Below are 26,242 nucleotides of genomic sequence, written 5' to 3' on the forward strand. Positions count from 1 at the left end.
GGTTGGATTTCATTGTGGACCATTGCAGCCATGTCTGAAACCCTTATTGTACCATGGGTAACATTTAGCCCCAATAACAATGTGTCGTTGAATCTTAGATGCGAATAGACATGCTTTACCCACTGATTATATGACGACCTTTCTTTTTTATAATGGTTGTTTTCTTCTTATAGCCACGTATTGACCCAGTGGCCTAATGGATAAGGCATCAGCCTCCGGAGCTGGGGATTGTGGGTTCGAGTCCCATCTGGGTCGCATTTACCTCCTTTTCAGTGATAATGATAATGGTTTAGAGCTTTGTCTTGGTAATTACTGAAATCATTAATTGGTCCATGCTGAATACTCACAATACAAATAGCCATTCAATTACTCTACAGTTCCGTATTCTGCAACAAAATCAGTCACTATTTAATTCAAGTTAAATTGTATTTTCTGTAGCCAGAATACAAGAAATGTAAATGTAAAAAAACGCAAATGTAACACAAAAGCACACAAACTGCCATACTGAATGAATAAGCCTCATGATGGTCTCAGCATAACCTCTCTCAAGCCTTACTGTAAAAGTGAAGAGCAGAGCAGAAATGAATGAGAGCCTCATGATGGTTTTGCTGAAAATGGGAAGCTCTGTAGTTACCGGAAGTGAGAATATAACATGATTTCTGCATTTATTCTGGTTTGACGAATTCAATGATGTGCTGCAGTCCCTCCCTGTGACCACCAGAGGGCAGTAAAGACAACACATTTGAATAATCCTCACTTCAATCCAGCATGAAGCTTGGCTAGCACTATTTACACTGTACGTGTCATCACTGCTAAAACCCACCATAAACTCTCTAGCATTAGCCAGCTCAGCTACCACGAAAGTCATATGACCCTCCACCAGGTTGAGGTGACACGTGACCTGAGAGCATTTAGCAGTATTTTAGAATAATTGGTCTTCACTGCCCTCCAGTGGTCACAGCGAGAAACTGCAGCAAAACGTTAAATTCGTCCAACCAAGCGTTCAAGCAGAACTGATAGCAAGTATTCTCACTTCCGGTAAATCATTTCAAACTAAAATGATCAAAGTGACGAAATCCTAAAGTATAGTAAACAAATTCGGGTCAACGTCATCTCAGTCAGCCTGTTAGTAGTGTTTACTTTTCTGTTTTTTTCTTTATTATCTTACACTGTTGAATACTGTTTGATGCAGTAATATATAATAATTTGTATTTTTTTTACAGTGTTCAAATATATGTTCTTATTCGTGCCATGAAGAATAAAAAACTGTGACCACAAGACTCATTTCATGTGAATTTGTGATCTTATCAGATTGTTTTAAGAAGATGCTAATTTTCTTAAAGCATCTAATTTAACGATGTGTTGCAGTTCTTCATTGTGGCCTCTAGAGGGCAGTGAAGCCACGTTTATATTTAATACACTGGTAGACTACACCTTCACCTCCGCCACGCATCAAGGTGCGCTAAAGTTACTAGAGAAGTTGCTAGTATCACTTATCCTGAAGTTGAGTGTATGTAACGTTCTCCAGCAACCTGTCTAAAAAAGGTAAAGCAAGAAAACCATCAGTACAGAAAATGTTGATGATTAGACGTATGAGAAGAGAAACTCACACTTTACATAAATCCTACTTGGTAAACAAAAGAGAATATCTACACAGAACCGTATTTCCCCTCTATATTGTAACAATTGTAAAACGCTTTGGCAGCATTCTTAGAATCCATTTATGAATGAAAGGAGTGTCGATCACGTCAAAGTGTTTACTTCTGTTTTAGGGACGTCCCACCGTCTCCCTCTCCGTCCCATCGCATGTCATTCCTGAGCCGCTCGTATAAAAATCCCAGGAATCCCGTGTCTGTAGCAGATCTTGAAGTGTGTCCACACTGAACATCTAGGATGACCGGGATTATTCTGTTTCTCTTGTTTCTAGGGTTTCCTCTTTACAAGACAGAGGAGCATGTTGTCAATGGTGAGTGTACTCTTTTGTTTTAATGTAGTAGTTTTGTACATCTGTATGTGTTGAAGAAATTAGGTTTATTTTTTCACTTGTTGTCTTCTTTTATTGAACAAATATAATTTCACAGCAACATGCTCTGTTGTGATTTATTATTTACTTTGGTATTTATTGTTCAACTCTGTGGCGATCTTTGGATCCCACCAATACAATATCCCTTACATCAGTATTATTCTGGGGTTTGTCAAAAAATATATAAAATCAAATTAAAAAAGGTGAACGATTATAAGGAAAGTTTTGTCTGCATGATTCCCATGAGGAAATATTACATCCCAGAACAAGTATGTGATTTTGATAAAATGCAAAGTGAATCATATTTGGCAGCATTTCATAACTTTGATGGATTGGGGTTCATTACAAAATCTATCTGAGCTGTAGATTCAATGAGTGTCATACTCTCGAGTAAGAGTAAGTTCCTGATAAATCTCCAGTTAAGGTACCAACACTAACTAATACTTTATTAATGAAGCTGAATAAGACCCTAAATATTATGTTTCAAGGAACGTCTTGTAAATGAAATAAAACCATTGTTGTATTTTCCTGTAAACCAGAGGGGCTTTTATATCACATTAACACACCAAATCAAATTGAAGGGAATGTCTAACTGAAGTACAACCTTTTGTTTGTGTCAACCCAGAGCTGTACACTCTGATAGAAAAGGGTCAAACCAGCTTTGGTGATCCAGCTCCAAACAACCAGAGCTGGGTGGTGGTCAAAGAGCCCTCCCTGCCCATCAATGAGCTTCTAGAGAAGAGCAGCAAGACCGGCGAGTCCAAGTTCACCCTGCATCCTCTACCCTCTGCCGTCTGGCCGAAGCACAGTGACCTGGCCCCCATCCATCGCCACCATGGCCCCCACAACAAGAGCAAAAAGCCCCCCAAGAGCGACCGTCTGATGGAGCACAACAGCGAGAAAGCCCGAGGGGAAGTTGCCGGACTGCTCCCCAAAACCCCGCTGAGTGGAGCCACAGCTGCGGTCACCAACCGCACCGTGCAGAAAACCCATCAGGAGACCCAGTCCAACATCAGTCCTCCTCAGCAGGGTGAACCAGATGGACACCCCAACTCCAGACCCAGGGGTCCACTCCTCACACAGCCTCAGACTCAGCCGCACCACACGGCCCCTTCCCCGCGCAGAGATCCCCCCAACCGACGACTGGACCCCGAGGAGAACCGGCCAGGGAAGTCCAGTCTCTATCAGTCTGGTATCAGCGCAGCGACCCGGAACAACAGCCGCCCGCCAGTCGTCTTCAACCGGCGCTCCTCCAGCCTGCTTTACCAGTTTGACATCCTGAGGCGAGGTACGGGAAGATGTGTTGTGTTCTGACCGGTGCATCGATACATTGTTGTCCACATATGCAGCAGCAGCATCTTTGTTACTTTATTGAGCTTTATCCATTTTTAAACTCCCTTCAAAAAAACTTCAAAAAAAAGATTGAAATTATGTAAGAGTTTAGCCATATGGGAAAATATTATTTATGCTCAATATCCCTGTAGTTATTACCAGTAATATTAATATTATTATATTACCCGTCACAGTGACAAATAACTTAAACCAAACACAAAGCTGTTGTATTAATCACCACAAACTGTAAAATAAGACAACACAGTCAGTTTTCTGTGGGCTCAGAGCAGTAAACGTATGATTCAACAAGCCGTTCAGATTTGACTAAAGTGTCACATGCAGGCTCATTTGAATATATCGTCCCTCATCTGAGTATCTCCACCCTCCGCCTGAACGCTAGAGAGGGGGCGTTAAAGAGACAGGCACTAAAACGGAGCGTTTCAGACAGAAGGTGAACTCAGAAATATTCAGAAAAAAAAAAAAAAATATGTCTTTTTTTGAGCATGTAAACATGTTCTAGTGGAAACCCAAAATACAAGCATGAATCTGAAAATTAGCATGATATATCCCCTTTAACCTTTTCTAATGTAAAATGTATCTCGTTAAAAGAGGCCTATCTTAACATTTGACCACAAAAAGAGCAAGTAATGACAAAACTACACATTTAACAAAATGTCTTTGAACAAAAAGGAAACAAGGGCTCAAAAGCCAAATGTGTTGTTGCATCCTGGTGGCCTATAGGTTTAACATACTGTCCATGTCATTGCAATGCCCCCTGGGTTAAGTCTGGCCGGGGATCTCATCTCTGTTCCCACATTTCCCGTCACTCTCCACAGTCTCCTGCCTAATAGAAGGCTACAAAATACCACCTCATAAAACACCTAAAAAAAACCCAACACATTAGTTTTACCTTTGTGGGAATGAGTCAGTCATGCAGTGATATCATGCACGCTAGAGTTCACTCAGACAGTGATGGTTTGAACCCTTCCACTGTTAATGAGCATCCTCCGCCACTAATTACAACCACTTCCCCTTATATCTGTCTGTTAGTGTTTCCCTTTGTGTGCAGTGAGGTGGTAACGAAAACTAAAGCAAAGCTTGTGATAAGGTCCTGATATTGTGATTAAGATGGAAAATGTGTCACACACACACACACACACACACACACACACACACACACACACACACACACACGCACACACACACACGGCCTCCTCCAGTCCCATGTGGAGGAATGTGACGCCTGGGTTTTGTAATGACAACCGTGTTCTTTTCTAATGCCGCTGGAATGAGATTGTGGCAGCAGACTGTCCCTCTTTTTCTCATCCCTCCATCCTGTCGTCTGCTTGTCTTCTTCTCCGCAGAGTCCGACTTCACACATGATGCCTTCTGCATGAGCGAGTGCAGGAAGGAGAAGGAGGAGAGAGAGTATTACTGCTACAGTGAGTTTGGTACGTACCCAGCCTGAGACAAAGATAGTGCTTTTGTCACAAACTTAATTAAAATGCGGGAATAGCTTAAGAAGGTCCACAAAGGTCAAATAATTAACATGCCTGAACATTTTGAATACAACTCTGGCTTTATGGAGTATTAACTAACCATCTACTGGTTAAAAGGAGAGTTGTGATAGTAAACTACTGTATGTAGCCAGCAGCTGTGGCAGCCAAACGTTCATTTTGAGACTATAAGTAACAGTTTAAAGAATTATTTCAACATTTCTGGATTGGGAAGATTGATACCACCCTCATGTAAAGGCCTATACAATAAGTATGAAGCTACAACCAGCAGCCGGTTAGCTTAGCTTAGCATGAAGACTGCAAACAGGGGGAAACAGCTAGCCTGGCGCTGTCCAGATGCAACAAAAATCTGACTACCGGCCTGTGCAAAGTTCACTAATCAAGTAACACGTTACATATTGTTTATATAATGTGATTTTGTTACTTTTGGACAGAGACAGGCATTTTCAGTGCTTTGTGCTATGCTAAGCTAAATAAAAGCCGCTCGTTTGCACAAAACATACAGATGTGCATATACTGAATGCATGTGTGATGTTGTTGTATTTGATGTTCGTCATGTCCCTTTAACAGCTGTCAACGGGATAGTTCACGACATCGATGTGTTGCGTAAAGGAATACGCCTCATTACACTGATGGTGAGCAGTGACGGCTTCTACAAGATGAGTCGTCTCTATGTGACCCCAGACAGCTTCTTCTTCAAAGTTCGCCTTCTGGTCCTGGACACCTACAAGTGCAGCAAGCCCTGCCCTGACATCAAGCTCGGTGAGTGGAGCGCGGTCGCTCAGAAGCCTCATCAAATAAAACGGTGACATGAGGTTTCGTATAAACTGTGATGCTCTTAACTGTATTAGGTTGTTATTCATTTAAAGGTTTATTAAAGAATGAAAGACTTAAGATCAGATTTAAGAGAAGAAATGCAGAAGTGTCATGACCCATCAATGTATTCTTGTATGGGATGTGGGAACTCTATTTTCCTGAGATCAGCAGAAGCAGAGACATCCACTTTGTTTAGTGCAAACATCAACAATGCTCCAGTGTGCACGTCCTCCCAGCCATTTCAACATTTACCCTATTCGTTCCCAAGGGACCAGATACATTATGATGGGCCAGATCTACCACCGGAGGCGCCACCTTCCCAGTGACCTCCTGAACCTACTCGGGGGTAAACTGAAGCCCGGAGACGGCCTCCTGCGAAGCAACAACTACGTCAAGAGATTCAACAAGCGGAAGCACCAGAAGGCCCTGGAGGCCACCCGCTCCAGGTGTAGGTGAACCAAAGATAAGACTATCGGCCCCTGCTGCAGGGGAAGAGACATTGCAGCTCACCTGAAGCGATCGTAACCAACCCCTCAGTATTGTGCAAGACGGAAGACATTTTGCAGAAGGCATGGATTTATTTTCACATGGACTGCTATGACGTATCCAAACCCGGGTTCATATATTTTTTTTTTTTCTCCTCTGTAAAGTTCCTGAAGCACGGACTTGTGGTCTCTTTGATACAGAACACAATCAGCTTCAATTAAATGGATTTCGCACCATCATTTTGTAACGTTTGGGGCATCACACAAGGGTGTCCCCACTATCATTTCCTCAAAATAGCAGCTCCACATTCACTCATGGCTGGTTCATGAAGTCCCTGCATTGAAAAGGTATACAATTGGCTCACTTCTAAAGGGAATTTGGCTCATCTGAAGAACATGAAGCCGCAAAATTAGTTTACAGAATGGGTATTATTTCGTCATATTGCATCAGCAGTCACATGGGCGTGTTTCTGTTTTATCCATGTGCGCGTAGCAAGCCAATTTTTTTTTCTGCTGAGTCAGATCCCGCTTCTGTATTCCCACTATAACCCAAGCACACATTTGAACATGCATACAGTACAGAGACTGTAAGATCATTGGTTTAATGTTGTTTTTCTTGCTGGGGCAGTAGCGTCTTAAAGCATGCTCCCATATTTAACAATTGAGTTTGAGAAAAGAACTCTTCGACAGGACATTAAAGAGAAACGTATTTTCCATACAAACACATATTGACAGTTGCATAGTACATTTTATACAGGAACCTTGGATCTCATTGTACAAATCCCACATTTCAGTCCTGTTAATTCCTTCGATTAAATAATGCTTCTAAATTTATGTGAATGCAAAATGTTGTATAGCACCCAATACTATTGTTTTAGTAACTCTCAACCCTGTGCATGTTGTCACTGTGGTTGTTATTGGTGAGCAGGAAATGCACTATTATTGTTACAAGGACCAAAGGGAGGGAATAAAGGGCCTGAAAAAGCAGCGACAAACCCCAGTGGAGGAGGAGGAGGGAGAAAAAGGGAGAGACGGCACACTGGACCTTTGCTTGTCATGAGAACGGCTTATTTTTCTAACTTTAATTATGTGTCCATGATAAAATATCTGCTTGAGTGGATCGGGACATCAAAAGGGGCCCTGCTGAATGAGGAGGGGAGGGTGTTGTTCTAGGGACTAAGCCATAAATCTAATCGCAGGACTCTGATCCTCTCCGCACCTGGACACATGACTTGGAGAAGTGCCTCCGTCACAGCTCCTCTTTGGGATGGCTCTTGTTTTCTTGTTTTACACACAAACACGTCCTCCTCTGGGAGGGCCAAAGCCCAAAAACGGGTATTTAAAGTATTTAGGCAGGATAAGAGAAAGCGAGAGACGTGGGCAAGGTGGAGGAGAAATAAATATGGTTACGTAAGACGACACAGGGAGGGGATTTAGGCTGGAGAGGGAATGTTGGGTCTGTCTTTCTAAAAGGATAGCTTCTTATTTAATCAGAGATTTCTAGCTTGATCGTAGTTCGACCCTGAGCTCATGAAAGGGAAAACTTGCACTGAACGCTTACTTTGCTTACCCATACATGAACCCAATAAAAATGTGTATTTGTTTTGTACTCAACGACCCCGTGAGGAATTTATTTGTCTTTAGACCAACCCTCCACTCATGCTATCACATACATCTGCCCACTGACCGAAACATTGTTCCTCATTATCTTTCCCAGTGATTGCATGGGAAGAAGCCCCGAAAAGTAAGTCAGTCTAACTAGAGTTCAACAACCACGGTCTCTGTCTGGCCTCCGGGATGAGAGACCAACTTGAGAACTTGGACGTCGAGGCAGGCAGGGCTAAGCCTCTTTTCTCCCCCTCTGTCCGTCTGTCAGCTCGGCCGGTCGGTTCCCAGGCTGGAGGAAGCCTCTATCTGGGATCAGCGCTGGAGGGAACAGATGCAGGCGGGCAGGAAACAGGAGCCTGCTCCACATCTTGGCTACTATCGCAGCGGGAGGACATTCCTCATTGCAGAGGATGTATAGGAGGAGGAGGAGGGAGAGAAAGCGGGTTGGAGAGGAGAGGGAGGTGGGAATATCTCAGTTGCTTCCTGTGTGATAGCCCCCAAGCCACAAGGGGGGAGTGAGAGAAAGAGGCGAGGGCGGTGGATTGAAACCACATCTGCGGTGCTTGCAGCGTCCACACCAGCCTCTGGATTCATTTAGCGGTTTGAGTGGGGGGGGGTTACGAGAGGGAGGTGTGTGTGGGAGGAGAGCAAAAGGTCAACCTTTTATGCGTCATGTTGGTAATTAGATCACAGGAAGAGTTTGTATGAGTGTGTTGGAGGACATGACCGTGTCCAGATAATTGACCCGCGTTAAGAAGGGGATTGAAGTTGCCGCGTAGGGCCGGATTCATTCTTGAAGAGGCCCTGGAGAAAATGAGCAGTGGGCCCTCTCTTTCTCCCACTATCTGTGCATTGTAGGTAGTAATTAGTTTGTTGTTTCTTGATTAATTTATTTTATAGAATACACTGTGTAAACATTATCTTATGCATAAACTACATACATGAACATAAATATCCATGTATGTGTAAATCAAACGGGGCTTAAAACTAGATTGTAACTCCTCCCCTTGGGCAGATAACACATTTTTGGGGCACTTTTGCTCTTTTTTTAAATCAAATTAAAGACGCTAGTAGAGTTGACAGAAAAAGAGATAGACAAGCAACGGGGACGCCCCATAATACGTTATTTTAAAAAGGTATCTCCTATCACTATGCAGACAATGTTTAATTATACATCTCACTTGAGCCCAATTTTGTCTACATAACTATCTAGAATAGATGCCAGATCCTTTCTTCAACACAGATGAAACAGATGTTATTTCTGCCACACCCAACCTTGTCCCAAAGGTAATAGAGGGTCTCTTTATTTTCTTTCCTCTGACGTTAAACGTGTAAAGGTTTCACTATGGACCAGGAACAGACTCATGCATTCATTCCATCTCGTCTCTTCACCCGCCTTTCCAAAACATCCCGGTATCACTCACAAGTGGTCCATTTCTGTACACTGCCTCTACATTACATTCAGAAACCAATTCAAGATTCTTACAAACTTGGATATGTTGAGGTAAGATCAACTCTCTAGTGTGTCTGTGATGAGCAGAGAGAATCAAAGAAAACACAAGTCTTTGGAGAACTGGTGTCAAAAACATTACTTTATTATCTAGGATGAAATGTCCTATCAAGTACAAAAAAGAGAATCTCTTCAGAGTTGCCACAATCAGTTAAAAACATAGAGTATTTTTTATCTGCGGTTATGTTTCCTCAACATTACTTAAAAACAGAACGTTTCATTGATATGAATAAATAATACAAGAAATGCAATGTCAATATAGAAGTTATGTTGAACTGGTTGGTTTCTTACAAAAAAGAAAAACTCTTTGCAGGAGTTAACTGTGTCACTCTACCCCATTCAATACCTGTATGCTCACAATATGCAGCGCTTTTAATATAAAGGGCAATTTCACCTAAAATGTAGAGTTCACTTCAATTTAAGAGAAAAGAAGAGACAGATAAAATATACAGACGGGCTTAGTTGCTGGTTCAAAGAGTGAAAAATAAAAGTTTCTACTGCTCTAAAAATCGTTCATCTCTACATATTTGGACAGCCATAGTATACAATAGAGATTACAAATAGTGGATGAAACACATCGTCATCAGATTACAAAGTAGCAGACATTTGTGTGAAAGACACAGTAAAGAAGACAGCAGCAACATTATCTCTCAACTCTGCGAATACACAAAAAACTGATTGAAACCAAAACATTTGCTTGATTTTGAACTGTTTTTAACAATTTAAAGACATCCGTGTTTTATGACTGCTCCCCCGCCTACAAAACTGATAATCACAGATTACAAAAATGTTCCCAAATATGATAAAAATGCAGCTATAAAATTTTCATACAAACCCCACGGTACAAAGACTCCCCAGTCCCCACTCAAAGTTAACTCCCAGACATGCTGCCGCAGACCGCAACATAACTGAGTTGATGCTGAGTGGAAAAGTCCATTATCCAATTACTTAACCATGCTTTGAGGGCGAGTTGAGAGACATATGTGAGCCAACCTGTCAACTTCAATGAAATATGTTGGAAGAAGTGGCTGACAGATAAGGGGAGAGAGACTTACAGACTCAGTCACTGACAGAATCACAGCTTTTGACGAGACCATGTTTCTGTTTGTCTGTGTGTGTGTGTGTGTGTGTGTGTGTGTGTGTGTGTGTGTGTGTGTGTGTGTGTGTTTGTGTTTGTGTGTATGGAGGGAAGGACAGTAGACCTAAAAGCTCAAGCTTAAAGGAGCACAAAGCTCCGTCAACATTCTTCACTTGCGTTTCAGAAAAACACAAAACGGTAAAAGGTCAGAAGAGAGGCAGGATGTGGTGGATGGGATGGCCTGTCCTCTTGTGTTTCCCACTGGAAATTATAACGATCCTGGAACCACATATAAGACCCCTTGAATTACTCGAGTGAGTGCCGTCTACGCCAAGTTAATTCACCTCTTTTTTTTTTTGTATTTTCTTCTATTAAAAATGGAGCATCTCGGCATCAGGAAATGTACAGTGAAATGAGCCACTGAATGGGAATTTGCCCCCGCGTTTGGCTCCATGAGGCCGGTTCATGCTTGGTGCAGGGCTACACAACATAGTTCAAAGAACTGGATGCAGTGGAGTCAGGTGTGAAGCATGGGAGGTGATGCTGCGCCTGAGAACGGCTGCATAAGGAGGATCTGAAATCTGATTGGCTTCAATGGGGGTTATTTGATTTTCTTGTGGGGGGACAAAGAGTGACGTTTGTTCCTACAGCAACAATAAAAACGCTGCTTTCAGGTTTACAGCCGGTAAATAGAAGAATGAACTGCAAGGTCCTGTACATGGATGTGATGCCTGCCTTTAGCCACATGTGACGCGTACAAAGGGCATTTTCATTTTGATCTCATGGACATCTCCCATGTGAGGCTTTAATGGGATGCTTGTGTCATCAAAATGCGACGGGATGAAATGAAAGTTGTTGCACCTCTGGGTAGGAAGATCAAAGCTCGACACTTTGCAATATAGGGACACACAAAAATAGTGATCGGCTACAGAAATAACACAACTCTTTCAAAAGTCCGCTGCTGAAGTGAGATCAGTTATCGTCCAAACCAGCCAACTTATCAACTTAATCTGCGCTTCCCCATCTGGATCTTTCTTCTCATGGACGGGACGCACTGGTGGGAATCAAGCAGGATGCCAGACAGAGTCCGAGGCCACCCTGCCCCCGGTCTGAAGGAGGGACTTCTCTGCCGTTACGTCCCAATGACACTTTGGATGAAAAAGGGGGCTTCTCTCTCTCTCTCTCTCTCTCTCTCTTGCCTTAGCTCTGCAATGGAGGTGTTGGAGGTTGGGCGCTTTGACACCAGAGCGAGCTGATTTTCAGCTGGGAGCGAGCTCTCCTTCAGAGAGGGCTCAGGTTGGTTTGCAGCCCGACTCGGACAACGGGGCTCAAGTCATTCAGAGGAAACCTCGGTTTGTTTTTTTTTGACACTTGAATTTTAGAGGGGGAGCTAAGAGGCTGCTGATTGTAGTTTGTTGTTATGAGACCTACAGAGACGGGCAAAGAGAGGAGGAAGAAAACAGTTGGAAAACTTCTTGGTGTTTCCTTTTTTATTAAAAGCTTTACAATATGACAAAAATATGCACTAGGGGAAATACAAAAAAACAACAACGACACAAACAAAACAAAAACATGAATTGGATGCCAGTGGGTCAGAGACATTGACATAGACCAAGCAGCCATGTTGGTGGGATGTTATGTACGATGTGTGATGTCAGCCCAACAGTGTATGTACAAGGACTTTTCCTTTAAACTGGAGAGTGTCAAGCTCGCCGTATTTAGAACAGGAAAGCTAAACTAAATCTTTCTCCAATCTGTCTTTACAGATCCTACTATTATTTCCTTTAGGAAATAAAAATAGTCCTTCACAAAGAGATATAATATGCACATAAAATAACATTATACATGGGAACAGCCAATAAAAACAAACTGATAAATGTTGCATGCTTTTAAAAATTCTTGGCTAAGAAATGAGGTACAAATGTCCGGCTGCAGCATGTTGTGACCGATAGGATAAACAAAGGTTCTGTCAAATTAAAAAGATACCTTTTCTCTGTGTGTGTGTTTGTGTGTGTTACAATCACAATCAATAGCTTTTAGTTTGTTTTTTTCAAAACTGAATCTCAAGAAAGAGAATGACAAACTTCCTATTTTGTCTCATATTTAACTCATTTAACAAAATATCAGTCATCTGTTGCAAGAAATGTAAGAAAATAACTTTTCCCTTGAATGCTTTGTGTTACCAACATGGCTGCCATAGTTAGACAGTAGAAACTTGTTTTTCCTTTCCTTTGTTTCTGAAATTAAAAACAAGGATCACACCTACAGTGTGGCTTAATAGATGCACTTTCTTACAACGTTGTTAACGCTGTTTTAAACAAGTAAAAACAGCAACGTCCGGGGAGATAGCAAATTATTGTTTTGTTTGTTTTAAGAGTGACCCAGGCACCCAGGAGTTTGACATCACAATCTGCAAGAGAGAGAGAGAGAGAGAGAGGGAATGGATGGTGTAAATACACACGGGTGAAGCACATGACCGTTTCAGGCACATAGCTGGATGCAAACCACAAGACTCACTGAACTAATTAGACATCAGAGCTGAGATGCTCATAGAAACTCCACGTGTGTCTCGATCTAATTACCTCCAGTTAAACTCACCATGACATGTTCAGCTTGTTCTTCAGTAAATAGCCTAATTAAAGTACAGCCAAGTAAACAACAAATTGTGTAACCATATAAATAATACCAATCTTGTAGTGTGCATCCATCTAAAGCAATCACGCCACGCAGCAAGGGCAATGCAGTGAGGTGAGTTTAGAGGCACAACCAGATGGTGGAGTTACTGGGGCTCATTTGCTGCCTCCATACTGCGGTGCAGGAACAGCATGAAGAGCATTGAGGCCATGAAGAACCGGGTCAAACTTTGCTTAAAATCCTTTGGATGATCTAGAGCTTTGGTTCCCATCCTGAACATGAAAGGCCTGGATTTACTGTTTATTTGGTGAAAAATGAGCCGACTAAAGAGTGACTGAAGATACCACCAACATGAAACTGTAGAGGAGGGGCAAAAAGTAGGGAGGGTAGGGAAAGCCGTGCATCCCTCGCAGAGCACAGAACAAGTCAGGCTTTTAAAATATTACAAGATATGTAATGTTAGTGATGGGCCAGTAAACGTTTCTTTATTACACGAGCCGAACCAATATGAACTGCAAAAATACGCCTTTATCGACAACCCAACCCGCCACCTTTATGCACAACAATGGTCCGGCGCATTACTATTAAAATGAAATAATTCCTAAAATATGACACTGTATTTGTGGAGATTTGACGATGTCAGTGTTTTATGCTGATTTGTTCTGGAAACAGAAGAAGCTTGCTGGTTGTAAGAGCATTCAGTCATGACTCAAAATGAAAAACAAAAAACATGGATGTAAATGTTTAGAGGAAGATGGTGACCCCGACATGCATTTCTACCTTACGGAGTTACATTTCATTGCTCTCATTAGAGAAAATGTGAAGTCGGCTTCACAGCAGCACAGCTGGAACTACCGATGGATTAGTCTCTTACTTTGGGACACATTATTCTGTGACCCGGCGGCTTATAAACACATTGTTTTGTTTCCTCATCAGTTCTGACCGTCACCGGTATCCCCATCTTACCTGCTGGCTTTGAACCCTTTGAGTTTCTGGACAAAGAAGGTCTCCAGAACCTCGGCACACTGGTAGAAGGGCGAGTCACTGGGGTTGTAGTAGCGGCAGTTGTCAAAGATTTTGGTCATGTCGGCTACAAACTCTGTCAGCTTGATGTACTCGCGCTTCTGTATCCTCTCCTCCATGGTGGAAAGGTCTAAGAAAAGGGGATAGAAACAATGGTATGCAATAGAAATGAATGAAAAAAACTACACATTTAGTTGTGAACTTTTGCCAGAGACAAACGTATGCAGAAGCAGTAGATAAATATCAGGCTTTCCTAACCGCCTTTGTTCCACAAATCAGCGCGCCTGCGTCATAGTAATTGCAGCTTATGTGACATGTGTTTGACAGACATTCAAGTATGTTTTTTGGGGAGCACAGTTCATCACTCTATACGTGACAGCAAAAATCCAAAACCGTCGCCAGCTTTAACCTCGATCTAGTCAGCCTTCCAGATCAGTTACTGCGATCTGACCGATGTGTCATTCCTGAGGAGAGCGCCATCATCCGAGTGTCAAATTAGTGCTTCCAAGTCCACGTCCCCCCTGTGGAAGGGAGCTTTCAGTGTTGCTAACCAGGTTAAAAAAAAAAAAGGTAAGCTGGAGTCAGCGAGGAAGCTAAACAGCCGAGGCTTCATACAATCTGCTGCTGCCGGTGGTTTGCTCTGCACGGCGTCCCCGGGGCTGCCTTTTAAACAAACATATCCCACGCTTAACCTCCTTAACCCCGACCCAGCAGGCCAGGAACGTACAAACCGCCTGGTCAATATCAAAGACCTCCTTCTTCTCGGTCATCAGATTTCATCTCAAAACCCTCCAAAAACTACCAACGGCTGCAGCTACACGAGTCAAATGCTCCTTTTCTTCCTGAAATCCAACAAGGTCTTTTTTTCCCCTCGCAGTGGAAGGGAGATGAGAGGACTTGAGTTTCCAGCAGCGGGCCAACAGGAGCTAAGTAAGTAAGCTGGTCCCTTTCCACAGGGAGCCCGGCAGACCCGGAGCAGCTCATTAACGGTCTGTTTGTGTGGAAGTTCAAAAAGGCCCTGCTGACGTAAGTCCCCATTTACATGGCCGGTTTGATCTGAGTTGGAGGGCTTCCTCCCTGCCTGGCCTCCTGGTGGCTGTGTTTGAATGTTTGAGATATAGAGACTGGTTGTTGCTTCCAGGAACCGAAAGCAATTAATGAAATGAAAACAGCACCACGAGGCAAATTTTATCTTTCAAAACGGGGATCGCAACCAATCCCAGTCTTGGAAATTTGCCGATTCATGAGTTGCAATTTTTATATTTTCCGACATAACAGCGCCACAAAGTGCAACATTAAAAGTAACTCAACATTAGAGAAGCCGATCCACAAAAGATACGTTTTTAAGTTTGCTTTCCTTTGATAGTTACCAATCATTTTTCATATTATGTCCTTAAGACATTTTTGGCTGATTATAATCTAGGGCTGCAACTTCATTGATTCATTATCAATTAATCATGTCAGTGAAATATCAGAGAATTTTTTTTTTTTTTTTTTAAATGTTCAAAAGCCAAAAGGTGACGTCGTCAAAATGCAAATTTTGCTCAACCAACAGTCCAAAATGCAAAGATGTTCAATTAATAATGAAATAAAAGAGAGAAATTCTAACATTCGAGGGACTGAACCAGCAGCTATTTAGTAATTTACCATGATGAATTATTTTTTACTTGATTAAAAAAAAAATTTGCAGATCCTTTTTGAACTGACGCTCCCTGGGATGATTTTTTAAAGTGATTATCGTGTTGCTTTGCAGTTTGATGGCCCACAATGTTGTGTTTAAGTGTTTTACCAGAAAATACCAACAAGCAAGTTTAAAATACAATGTCGTGCTGTGGAAAACCAGCCTCACCACGCAATGGCAATGGTCAGTAAATGAGATAAAACATGCAACGTTTGTATGATACTTCTGATTTGTATTTCATTTCTAGATTTTGAATTCTATTCCAAAAGGCTATTAATGGGAAACAAAGGCTTTCTGAGCAGGTCAGCGATAACACAGTCAGTGAAGGAATGCAGAAAAGTGAGTAGATAGAGTAATTAGAGCTGCTAATTGTCTGAGTGCAGCAGCAGGGAAACATTCAATTACAAACCTTATTGTCAGTATTCACTATTGTGTTTGTGTGCTTTTACACATCTCCTCCACTCACCCATTGGTTCCTTGATAACCCTGTAGTAGTCCGGGGCGTCGTTCGTGTCCACCGGCTCCAGGAACGGCCATGCCATTTTATGCGCCTGCAGAGGAGGGAGAGACGCAGAGAAAGACAAGACACATGAGAAAGCTGAAACCAATGAAGAAAAACAAACGGCTCCATGAAAATGACAGTGGAGGCAGGTGGGTCAACACAGATGTTCCCTCTTACTTTCTTCCACACTTCTATCTATTTCTCTCACACACACACACACACACACACACACACACACACACACACACACACACACACACACACACACACACACACACACACACACACACACACACACACACACACACACACACACACAGAGAGAGACCGCTGGAGAGAGGAGGAAGAGAAAAGAAAGGGAAGCTGGAAAAAAAAAAAAAAAAAGCTGAGGCCAGGCAGCTGTCCAAGTAGCGCTCTGCAGAGCCGAACCCATCAGATAAGACGGACATAGAGGACTTTTGTTTGCTGCTCTTACACTGTAGCGGGGCCACAAGGAGCTGTGTTAGTGTTCGGTCTATCGCTTGCAATTAAACTACTGCTACAGCTTACTGCTGAGTGTCCATTTACTTGTACAGTGAATGTAATTCAGTTCACCCACCGATTTGGTCTGCAGATTCAATTTTTACTGTATTTGTAGGGTGACCAGTGTAAAACAAAAAAAAGGTACCAGAGCAGACAAAGGACTTATTAACTAAATGTATTTGATGTGTGTACACATGTGTTTGTGCAGCTGTTTACCTGTAAGGACCGCAGGATTCTCCGCAGGCCCTCGTAGTCCTTGTCGGTGAGCGGCGTGAAGACCGTCATGGCGTCCTCCGTCGACTGACACTGTGGACACACGTATTCGTCGATGTGGTTGGCCTCGCTCTGCAGGATGCCCACACAGCGACCGTGGTACCAGTTCTGACAGCGGTCACAGCCGATGTAGAACCTGTGAAAGCAAGAGGAACTGTTACTTGTGATGTCGGGCCCTTTGCACTGTCTATCGATGTGATTTATAAATAAACCATTATCAACCGATCAAGAGTGGAGAGATGACTGGAAGATGCAGTTAGGGGAGTCAACTTTCTTGGGTGAGCAAGAATGGGACGAGTGTGATAATGCACAGGAGCTTCAGTCATCTCAAACAAATGCAGGGCAGTTTATTCTACTTATGCAACACCAAAGCATCTACATAGCTCTTAAATATGACTTCAGCTGGACACGAGTTTGACGTCATTATCTGGATTCTTTTGTTTTCGTTTGAATCAAGCCTTACTTTTGAGATTTCACATATTCATCATTGTAGAGCTGACAGTATTGACTATAATCCCACAGCGATGATTGTTTGAAGCCCGGTTTGCCAACAGAAGCAGAGTGAGGGAGTGAGGGAGAGAGTGAGAGAGTGAGGGAGGGAGGGACAGACAGACAGTCACACACACACACTTACTGGGACTCGTCGTACGGCGTCTGACAGATGCAGTACAGCTCCTCTGTGCTGCCCTCTTGGCCCCGTTTGCACTCCACACAGATGTAGTCATCCATCTTCTTGGCCTCCTTCTCTGTAATACCCACACAGTCTCCATGATACCAGTTGGTACAGAGGTCACAGCCAATGTAGAACCTTTAGAGGGGGAAAAAAGGATACAAAAGTGACCAACACTTACAGTAAACTTCAGTTTAAAATCATCATCCAATAGATAGCACAGCTTTTTTATGTGTACGTCTCCACCACATCCAAACAACCGTGTAGATTAGGCAAACTAGATAATGCATTAAAAGAATACGGATGTCCTGATCGGATCTCAAAGACAAAGTATCGGGGTCGAGGCGTTTAACTGATCGTAAAAAGCCAATAAGAGTCATTTATTGACGTAATCTACACAAAAGGTGTGCAGACGATGAAAATAAACACTTAACGGAACACAGTTCATTGAGGTAACTCAGGAAAAGGCTGCAATGAAGCAACAAACACTGGAGGACACTGGAGAGAGGTACAAGGCCAAGACTACAGGGAGGGTTTGTTATTTTTAACTTTGTAATTTTTTGTTAATAATAAAATAAAATTAAAAAAAACATTGACGAACAGCTTGGATGCAGGAAATTCCTTTGTTAAAGCAATGCAGAGCTATTCAACTGACAAGCATGTACATGGAGTGTTTTTAATAACTTTAATGTACTTGAAGTGGGCACTGTGCTGCTGTACTATCTCAGTAAAGAGATTTATCGGATCAGGACTCGGTATTGGCGGATAACCAATAGGCAAAATGGAGAAGTTTGCTGTTTTTTGGGGGGTTGTTTTTTTCCGCGTTAGTACATCACCACATTGATACAATTAGCAAACAGGGTGAAGTTTTGGGTTAATTTGGCTGTATAAGTGACGTTTAAACACCAGCTTCAAACAAAACAAAAAAAAAAACCTCAGAAGCTGAGACTTTTTGTGAGGCAGGAACCAAAACTGAAACTATATTTCTGCAGATGAAAGGCAAGTTGATTTTCTGACTGAGTTCCTACAAGAGGTGATTGAAAAGTTTCACCGGTCAATCGGGCCAGTATGTTGTTGTCTTTTTAGGGAATTTTTAAAGTTGAGTTTCGCTTTGCCTACTACTACCGTGCCTGGGTAATACAGTATTTAAATTCGAGGTCATTGTCATACTTGGTCTCGTCGTAGGGCGTCTTGCAGACGCAGTAGAGCTTGATCTCTTTTTTGCTCTCCTTGGTGCTCGTCGTCGAGATCATCTTCTTCTTCTTGGACTTGGCCGACGTAGCAGTCTCCCGCTCCTCCTCCCGTTTCCTCTTGTGTGCGGAGGCGGCGCTCGTGGTGAGGTGGTGTGGAGGGGTGATGCCATGCTTGTGTGCCAGAGTATGTTGCTGCTGGTTGTGGGCGGCGGCGGCGGCGGCGGCCTGAGCTGCCTGCTGGGCTGCAGCCTGAGCCCTCTCCTTCTCTCTCCGCATCCGCAGCAGGTCTTTCTTGAGCTCCTCCTGAGGAGCGTAATGTCAAGACAGACGGGGTTAAAATGGGTGCTTGGATTTGGTTATTCATGATTTACAATGTTTCAAAGAAATAAAGGTGTTTTCTCTAATGCCATTTCTCGCACCTCTTTATGTTGCATTTTAAACTTCGTGCTTACGTTTTATGTGCCTCATGGTTTTGACAATGTATACATTGGATAATATTTGAATGGACCCAGATTTCTTCCAAATCTTTCAGCTATTTTGTTCCCCCTGCCTGCCTTCATACCTGGGCCTCTAGCTGCAGCTCCTTGTCGAGAAGCGCCCGCTTCTTCAGGATCTCCATCTTGAGACTTTCTTTGTGACGATAAAGGAGCGAGGAGAGCTTGCTGGCGTTGGCCAACCTCCTCTTTGCCTCCACCACCTCTTCCTTCTTCCTCCTCTTGGCAGCCTGCCTCTCATCCTTGTCTATCCGGTCCAGGATGTACTTCATCACCTGGTTGCATACGATCATCCTGGACAGACACAGACAGAAGAAAGGAATTCATTACCGACTTATATCCTCCTGACTTTTTAAAAGTTAGAGGATCATAAATGCACTTTGTATAGAACAGTGGAGTGGTTTATTGTGAGGATGGATACAGTAGAAAAATGTCAAGTCTCGCCTAAAACACAGCTTAAGGATTGGCCATGTGAAAAAGAGCTGTATCCCATTCAGGGTATTTTCTAAAAGGCATAAAATACACACAACAGTCCTGCTGAGAGAGAAAGTGAAAAGAGCATGGAGGACAGGATTATCACATCTGAATCTTGAATTCAGAAAGTCAGTACAGTTGAAGTCACAGAGGAAGAAAGCTATCCCTCTGACATACCAGTGGATTTTTTTTAATCCAAACAACGCTTCAATGTTTTAGAGAGAACAACCTGCACGGCGATTCGCTACTTAAAAAATGTGAACATCTAACTTTCCATGCGCAAGAAATGGCAGTGCGTGTCAATGAACAAAGAAAGTATTTCTCTCAACACAAGTCCTTGAGGTTTTCTAGTGGCTCAGTTGTGTAAACTGTGCAACTACAAACTCCCAAGGTTCTGGACTTTCCTTGTATCCCATCCCTATCCGGCTCTAAATCTTTCCTTCCTCTGCTGTGCCACATCAAATAATTCTTTTATTTAGTCTTTTATAATTGACTTCCTAAAAGAGGTGCTGCTGTGTCGTCATCCCTGTGAGAACCAGCAGTCAGAGTAGTCGTGTCTTACAGATGTTAGAGGGGTATTTGGTTGTTGAGTATTTATTTGTATGAGACTCTGTGCTTCAGTAGCATGGGAGAGGAGCTGAGGGTTGAAAGAGGGGTATGGTGAGAGACGGACAGAAATATGACGACTGGGAAACCACGCTGCTCTTGTAAACATCGGAAGGAGAGGAAGAAAATTCAAGCAAAACAAAATGCACACGGGGATTCAGGCTCATGAGTAGGATCCTATACCGTTTGGTGATTTACTTCCTGCAAATCAAAAGGAAGTACAAGAAACATTAAGCGATACTATAAAAACTAAATAAATTGAATATCAGTATGACAGTAAATCAAGATAATTCATGGCTCTGTGTCCTGAGTATGTTCACTCATGTTCGCCAACATTCACAACTAAGATCGAAAATTGTTGCTCCGCGTTTAGCGACACGGCGCCGCGCTCAGCGCACGTTTGTGTGAATAACGGACAAACACATTTACAGCTGAGGTCAAAGACGGGCCAGGGTTCCTACAGCGCGAGCACTGAAGTACACACTGCCAATGTAGCATGAAAGTGGTGGATACTGATGAAACTGGACACACAGTTATTACTAACAGAACCCTGTTTTGAAGGAAAAGCGAGAGAAAAGGACGACATGACGAAATGGAAATAAAAATAAGCAGAGAGACAGACAACAGACAGCGCTGCTGTAGTGATGTCACGGTAGTCTGGGGTTGGTATTTCAGGTGTGTGTGAATGGGTACAGTGTTGACACACCGTCTGTGGACATAAACACCTGGTTGTCAGAGTCAACTGTAGGTCAGAGTATAATCTATCTACAGCGTATAAAACAGGAGGGAAGACTTTCTAAATATTCTTCTACTTTGACTTATATTTTATAGATTCTGGTTTGATTTTTACAGTAGTCTTGGTATTCAAAACTGTTTGTTCTTCTTCTACCTTTTTGCCCATTTTCTGACAGTGTGTACTGAGAGGGAAGCTGCAAAGAAAAACATTTATTATTATTATTTTATCTTGATTATTTTGTCAAACGTTGCAAAGCTGATTCAGTTTTTATATAGAGAAGTGTAAACTCTCTATATCCCAACAAACTGGTGCAGGGTTGGAAGGGCCGTGTGTGATGTTATTGTGCAACTTCTCTCATTTATACATGGGTTTGTCTTTGTGTTCTCTCTTGTCGGGTCACAGTGAGTACACGCAGCTGTTGGTGGTTACACACCCAAAAGTTCTCACGCTGTGTAGTACCTCCCAACATGGTGTTTGAACAACAGCGAAATGGAGAGAGGATGTGATGGTGGACAGACTGGCTGAGTGAGATCCATATGATAACAACACGGGACACGTAAGAATTCAAAGAACTGTACCACAGGTAATCAACATGATGTCTGTGCTGCCATTGTTTCCATTTCTATGGTGCACATGCTTCCTGTGATTCGCTGTGATTGGTGACAAACTGCACACAAACCTCTGATTCTCCTCTCTCTCTACAGGCGTCATGGTCTTCTTCTGCTTCAGATGCTCGATCACAGCGTTTTGTTTCATCACCACCTGAAACACACGACGCAGGAGGATGTCAGAACAAAACTACATTATTACCAACAGAGAAGATATTTACAGTTTGAGAGGAAACATCTACAGCGAGAACAATAAAAAAAAACAACAACAGTCGAATAACATTTAAACCAATGTGTGGGGTGAAAAAAAACACAAATAAAACAAAAACATTCATTTGGACTTTATGAAAACCCGTTGTAACTGTAGTGATGTGAAGTGTGTACTACAAATATCTGCAGAAATGGATTATTATTAAATGTGACTTGGAAAGATAGAATGTCAAAAACACAAGAGACAGGAAAAAAAACACGCAGAAGTAGTGGCAGTATTAAGCCCAACAAACAAAGACTGGGCTGAAACTGTAAAAATAGACCCAGCCTTAGAGGAGGGTTGGAGGTTGGTGACTGTTTATGTACTGATAGCAGGGAGACAGCGTGCCTTGGACTGAGATGGATGACTTGACTATGATGGGTGCCCGAACACAGACACAGACACAGACAGACAGACAGACAGACAGACAGACAGACACACACCTGTTTCTGAATGATGTCGCTCTGGCTGGCTGCGTTGAGGGCTTGCTCTCTCTTGGCCTCTGCGGCTTGTCTCTTCTTCTGCTGCTGCTGTTCTCTGAGCTGCTGGATCCTCTGCAGCTGCTCCTGGACAGAAGCTGCCTGGATGGTCACTACGTTCCCAATCTGTGCAGACAGCATAGAGCAATAAGGTATAGAATTTAAGCAGTTTAAATGTGTGAAGCGGTATACAGAAAATGTCTAAATTCTCTGATTTGTTTTCCACTAATTTTATTAGGAACCCCAAACCCCTTAGCGTGGTCCTATGAAGATAATATAAGTTGGGGTCTGGTTCAGCTGGCTTGTTGCGCTACCTGTCCTCCCTGAGCTGAGGTGGTCCCAGTCTGTTGTATCTGGATAGGAAGCTGCAGTTTGATGTGCTGTGGCAGAGAGCCTCCACCCTGCTGGGCCTGCAGCTGCGCCAACACCTGCAGTCACAACACAGAGGATACACAAATTTAACAAAGCTGAAAAGAAAACCAGGGTTGTGGACAGTAAAGTCTCCTACTGCTGGACACCGTGTACACAATCTTAACTACAGCCGTTTCGGTAAGTGCAGCGAGGTTATGGCTAACGTTACATTACCGATCACAGCGTGTCTTTGCTAATCCTACCTGTACCTGCTGCTGCAGTCCAGACATGCTGATGAGCTGAGGCGTCTGCTGCAGCTGCAGCTGGGCGGTTCCTCCCTGCGTTTTCACCTGCAGCGAGGTGGGAGACTGGATGGGCATGTGGGCCTGCGTCTGAGGGGGTAACTGGCCCTGTGGGGTGGCCGATGAAGGGGTGCTGGTGGTGGCCAAGGGGGTTGCCCCTGCTTGGACGGGGGCGGCAGCCTGCTGAGCGGGCTGTGCTGGGGTTTTGGTGGAGGTGGGCACTGCGGTGGCTGGAGTGTGAGAGAGAAAAAGGGTTATAGAGGAGCATCATCAAAAAATGTCACCCTCATTCACTGCAAATCACCCAGCAAGAACGCATCAAATTCATTATCTATTTTTTCACAATTATATCAAAAGTGCCTAAAATGAATATCTGTTGAGTGATCCATGCCTCGTTTCTCATCATACCTGTGCTTGATGTGGGTGTGGCAGCTGAGGCCAAGGGAGTGAAGAGGAAGCGCTGCACCTGGCCGTTAGGCAGCGCTGCCTGCATGAGCTGCTGACCGGGTCCTGGGATCACGGTGACCCCGTGAGGTATGACCTGGAGCTGACCGGTGGTCTGGCCCTGGCCTTGAACCATCACCGTCAGAGCCTGTTGGGTACCGCCGACACCAGCCTGCCGATCCACACCTGAGCCAGCCTGCTGCTTCTACGAGAGGCAGAGAAGAGAGGGGAAGGTGAATCACGACCTACGGTCCAGTCTAATCCAAAATAAATTCATCTTTGGTGAAAAATTGTGGATGTATCCCATTTTTATATTTGAGGATTGAGCACAGTGTCACAAATAAGGTGTACAGACCAATGTAATATATTTATCGTTCACTACCATGACTGTCCCGAGGAGTGTATATAGCGGATGTACTCCATGTTGTCCTTTATATTTCCAATCAAAATGTATTGCTATTCGATAGGTGTTAATGTCAAAGGGTCAGGGTGACACAGGACGACCCTCACTAACCTGTGTTAGCTGAGTGAGCTGTGCCAGCGTGAGTTTAACCTGGCCTTGCCCCTGCGCCCGTGGGGTGCCGGGAGGTGTTTGGCCTGCTGCTTGTCCTGATGCGGTGGCGCCGGACGCCCCCTGGCCAGTGACCGTGGCGACGGGGCTGGCACCAGATAATGCCGTGGAAACTGCCTGGCCACGAATGATCTGCGTCACTACCTGTTGTCCACCCTGGCCTAGAAGAGAAAGGTGTATAACAGTGGTAAGTTTAAATGGACTTTCACATATGCAGAGAAGAGTTACAGAGAGGGCATGCAACAGTTACATTTTAGCTTGTTTCTAAATGTGCTGCCAGTTTGCTGTGATCTTGCTATTTGTCCATCTGAAAAGTATTCAAACTCCCATGAAAAGTACATTACCTTGCTGGACCACAAGGGGTGTGCGGAGTATCGTCTTTCCCATTGGTCCCGTCTGCTGGATCGGTGTTCGGATCACCGTCATTCCTGGACGGATCTGACCACCAGCTGCCAGAACCTAGGAGGATAATTACATGAAGACTTATTAATAGTTTCAAAGGCAGCATTTTCTTCCTATACTGTCTTCCTAAAGAGGTCAAAAATCAAGGTGAGGTACAAAAGAGCATGTCTGGAGCAGATTATATTCTAGAATATAAAATAATGCACAGAGAAAGATAACTTCTTTAAAAAAAGAACCAACAGCACAGGCAACTAAATAAGTAATGAGACAGGCTTTTAGCAAATATAGTAGAAAATACAATGCAAACAAAACAAAGAAGGCGATGGAAGCGAGGAAGCACAGCAGAAAATGTAGAGTTGTGATCACAATGATGATTAAGTTAAAACATCTGAATGGGTACTTCAGAGCAGGGAGAAGGGAGATGTACCTGCTGCTGGGAGCCTGGGGTATTGGGCCTGATGTTGAGCGTGGTGGTGCGGGGCTGGAATGTGGTGTAGGTCTGGGCACCGCCCGCTGTGCTGGAGGGGATGATACCCAACACTTTCTGCTGCACCACACCTTCAAAGAAAAGAGACACAGAAAGATACCCGAGTGAACAAATGAGAAGAACGAGAAGAGAGAGGCCCGAGGAGAGGGGTCGGGCGAAGACGAGGTCTCCCAGGAAGTGGCTCGTCAATACTAACCGTCAGTCGAGACAAAAACATAACGGGGGGGAAAGACGAGCGGGACAAGGAGATACTTTAAGTGATGACACAAATGGCATGGAGAAGCATGACATTGTAAGTAACAGAGCAATTCTGCGAGAACAGGGTTGAGACTTGTGGTGTGAAGATCACATTTTAATTGTATCCTTATATTTTTATAGATTATATATATATATATATATATATATATATATATATATATATATATATATATATATATATATATATATATATATATATTTATTTGACAAATACCTGCCTTTTACAACATCAAACACATCCACCAACACATTTCAAAATGCTCAAACATTCCCAATACAATTACCGGTGTGAAGCAGTGGCTACATGCTTTCCGCGTCACAAGTGAGCAGTTGTGCAGAAGTCCTGCATTGATGCAACTCAATACATTATTTGTGGGCTTCTCTCCTTGCTTGATGGCCAGCGTTTGATCACAGCAATGGTAAATATTAGTGGAGCAGGTAAACAAAATCTTCAAAGGCTGAAAGCTTAGTTGGGCTTCCCCCAACATACCTGAGTCCCCTCATAAATTATGCATGAATTGAGATCCTACTTTTTTTTTTTAAACTTCAATCTGACAAAGGGAGCGTTTCATATTTGTTCGCCGGGCTCTCTGTGCCTTAATGAGCTCACGTGAAGCTGATGGCAGAAATGGAAACCATAAGAGTGTCGCTCTCTTTTCCTCTGCTGCCGCTGCCTTCTTGCTGCGGTTTTTCAACCGCAACCGAGCAGGTAAACCTATACATCAAGGGTTTCCCTCTTCAAACAGGGGCCGTAGAGCCGGTCGTAAGACCAGGGGAGTAGCTGCTCTGGTCACACACATCAAACATGCTTTTCTATGGACTGGCTGTTTGGAGAGGTCGGGGAGTTGGGACTCCGGAGTTGAGAGGTACACTTTCATTCAAAAAGACGAAGGGGGAAAAAAAAAAAGAAAAA

The 26,242-nt window shown here is 43.3% G+C and overlaps 2 protein-coding genes and 1 non-coding gene across 4 annotated transcripts in view; 2 read left to right on the top strand and 1 right to left on the bottom strand.

The window, feature by feature from the left end:
- The first annotated feature begins 182 nt into the window (after window positions 1-182).
- trnar-ccg (transfer RNA arginine (anticodon CCG)) lies at window positions 183-255 on the top strand. The gene has a single exon. It is a non-coding gene; the product is annotated as a tRNA-Arg (tRNA).
- Window positions 256-1,864: 1,609 nt separating this feature from the next.
- LOC137884995 (UPF0450 protein C17orf58 homolog) lies at window positions 1,865-7,764 on the top strand. Its single transcript, XM_068727115.1, has 5 exons — window positions 1,865-1,966; window positions 2,649-3,311; window positions 4,720-4,806; window positions 5,443-5,634; window positions 5,957-7,764. The coding sequence occupies exons 1-5, from the start codon at window positions 1,894-1,896 to the stop codon at window positions 6,142-6,144; spliced, it is 1,203 nt and encodes a 400-aa protein (XP_068583216.1). The 5' UTR covers window positions 1,865-1,893; the 3' UTR covers window positions 6,145-7,764.
- A 1,596-nt stretch (window positions 7,765-9,360) lies between these two features.
- LOC137885429 (nucleosome-remodeling factor subunit BPTF-like) overlaps window positions 9,361-26,242 on the bottom strand; it is a 41,882-nt gene continuing 25,000 nt past the window's right edge. For both annotated transcript variants that reach the window (XM_068727703.1, XM_068727702.1), the window contains exons 22-36: window positions 25,012-25,142; window positions 24,527-24,641; window positions 24,126-24,343; window positions 23,576-23,816; window positions 23,129-23,397; window positions 22,829-22,942; window positions 22,479-22,640; window positions 21,857-21,939; window positions 19,430-19,655; window positions 18,845-19,170; window positions 17,639-17,812; window positions 16,948-17,140; window positions 16,174-16,258; window positions 13,970-14,156; window positions 9,361-11,796 (exon numbers count right to left, since the gene is read on the bottom strand). In XM_068727703.1, the coding sequence (XP_068583804.1) occupies window positions 11,760-11,796; window positions 13,970-14,156; window positions 16,174-16,258; window positions 16,948-17,140; window positions 17,639-17,812; window positions 18,845-19,170; window positions 19,430-19,655; window positions 21,857-21,939; window positions 22,479-22,640; window positions 22,829-22,942; window positions 23,129-23,397; window positions 23,576-23,816; window positions 24,126-24,343; window positions 24,527-24,641; window positions 25,012-25,142 (2,561 nt within the window). In that variant the 3' untranslated portion in view covers window positions 9,361-11,759. The remainder of the gene's footprint in view (window positions 11,797-13,969; window positions 14,157-16,173; window positions 16,259-16,947; window positions 17,141-17,638; window positions 17,813-18,844; window positions 19,171-19,429; window positions 19,656-21,856; window positions 21,940-22,478; window positions 22,641-22,828; window positions 22,943-23,128; window positions 23,398-23,575; window positions 23,817-24,125; window positions 24,344-24,526; window positions 24,642-25,011; window positions 25,143-26,242) is intronic.

The sequence above is a fragment of the Cebidichthys violaceus genome, unplaced genomic scaffold (assembly GCF_023349555.1).
Source record: "Cebidichthys violaceus isolate CVI_PGR_0920_01 unplaced genomic scaffold, fCebVio1.0.p SCAF_4, whole genome shotgun sequence".
Taxonomy (NCBI): domain Eukaryota; kingdom Metazoa; phylum Chordata; class Actinopteri; order Perciformes; family Stichaeidae; genus Cebidichthys; species Cebidichthys violaceus.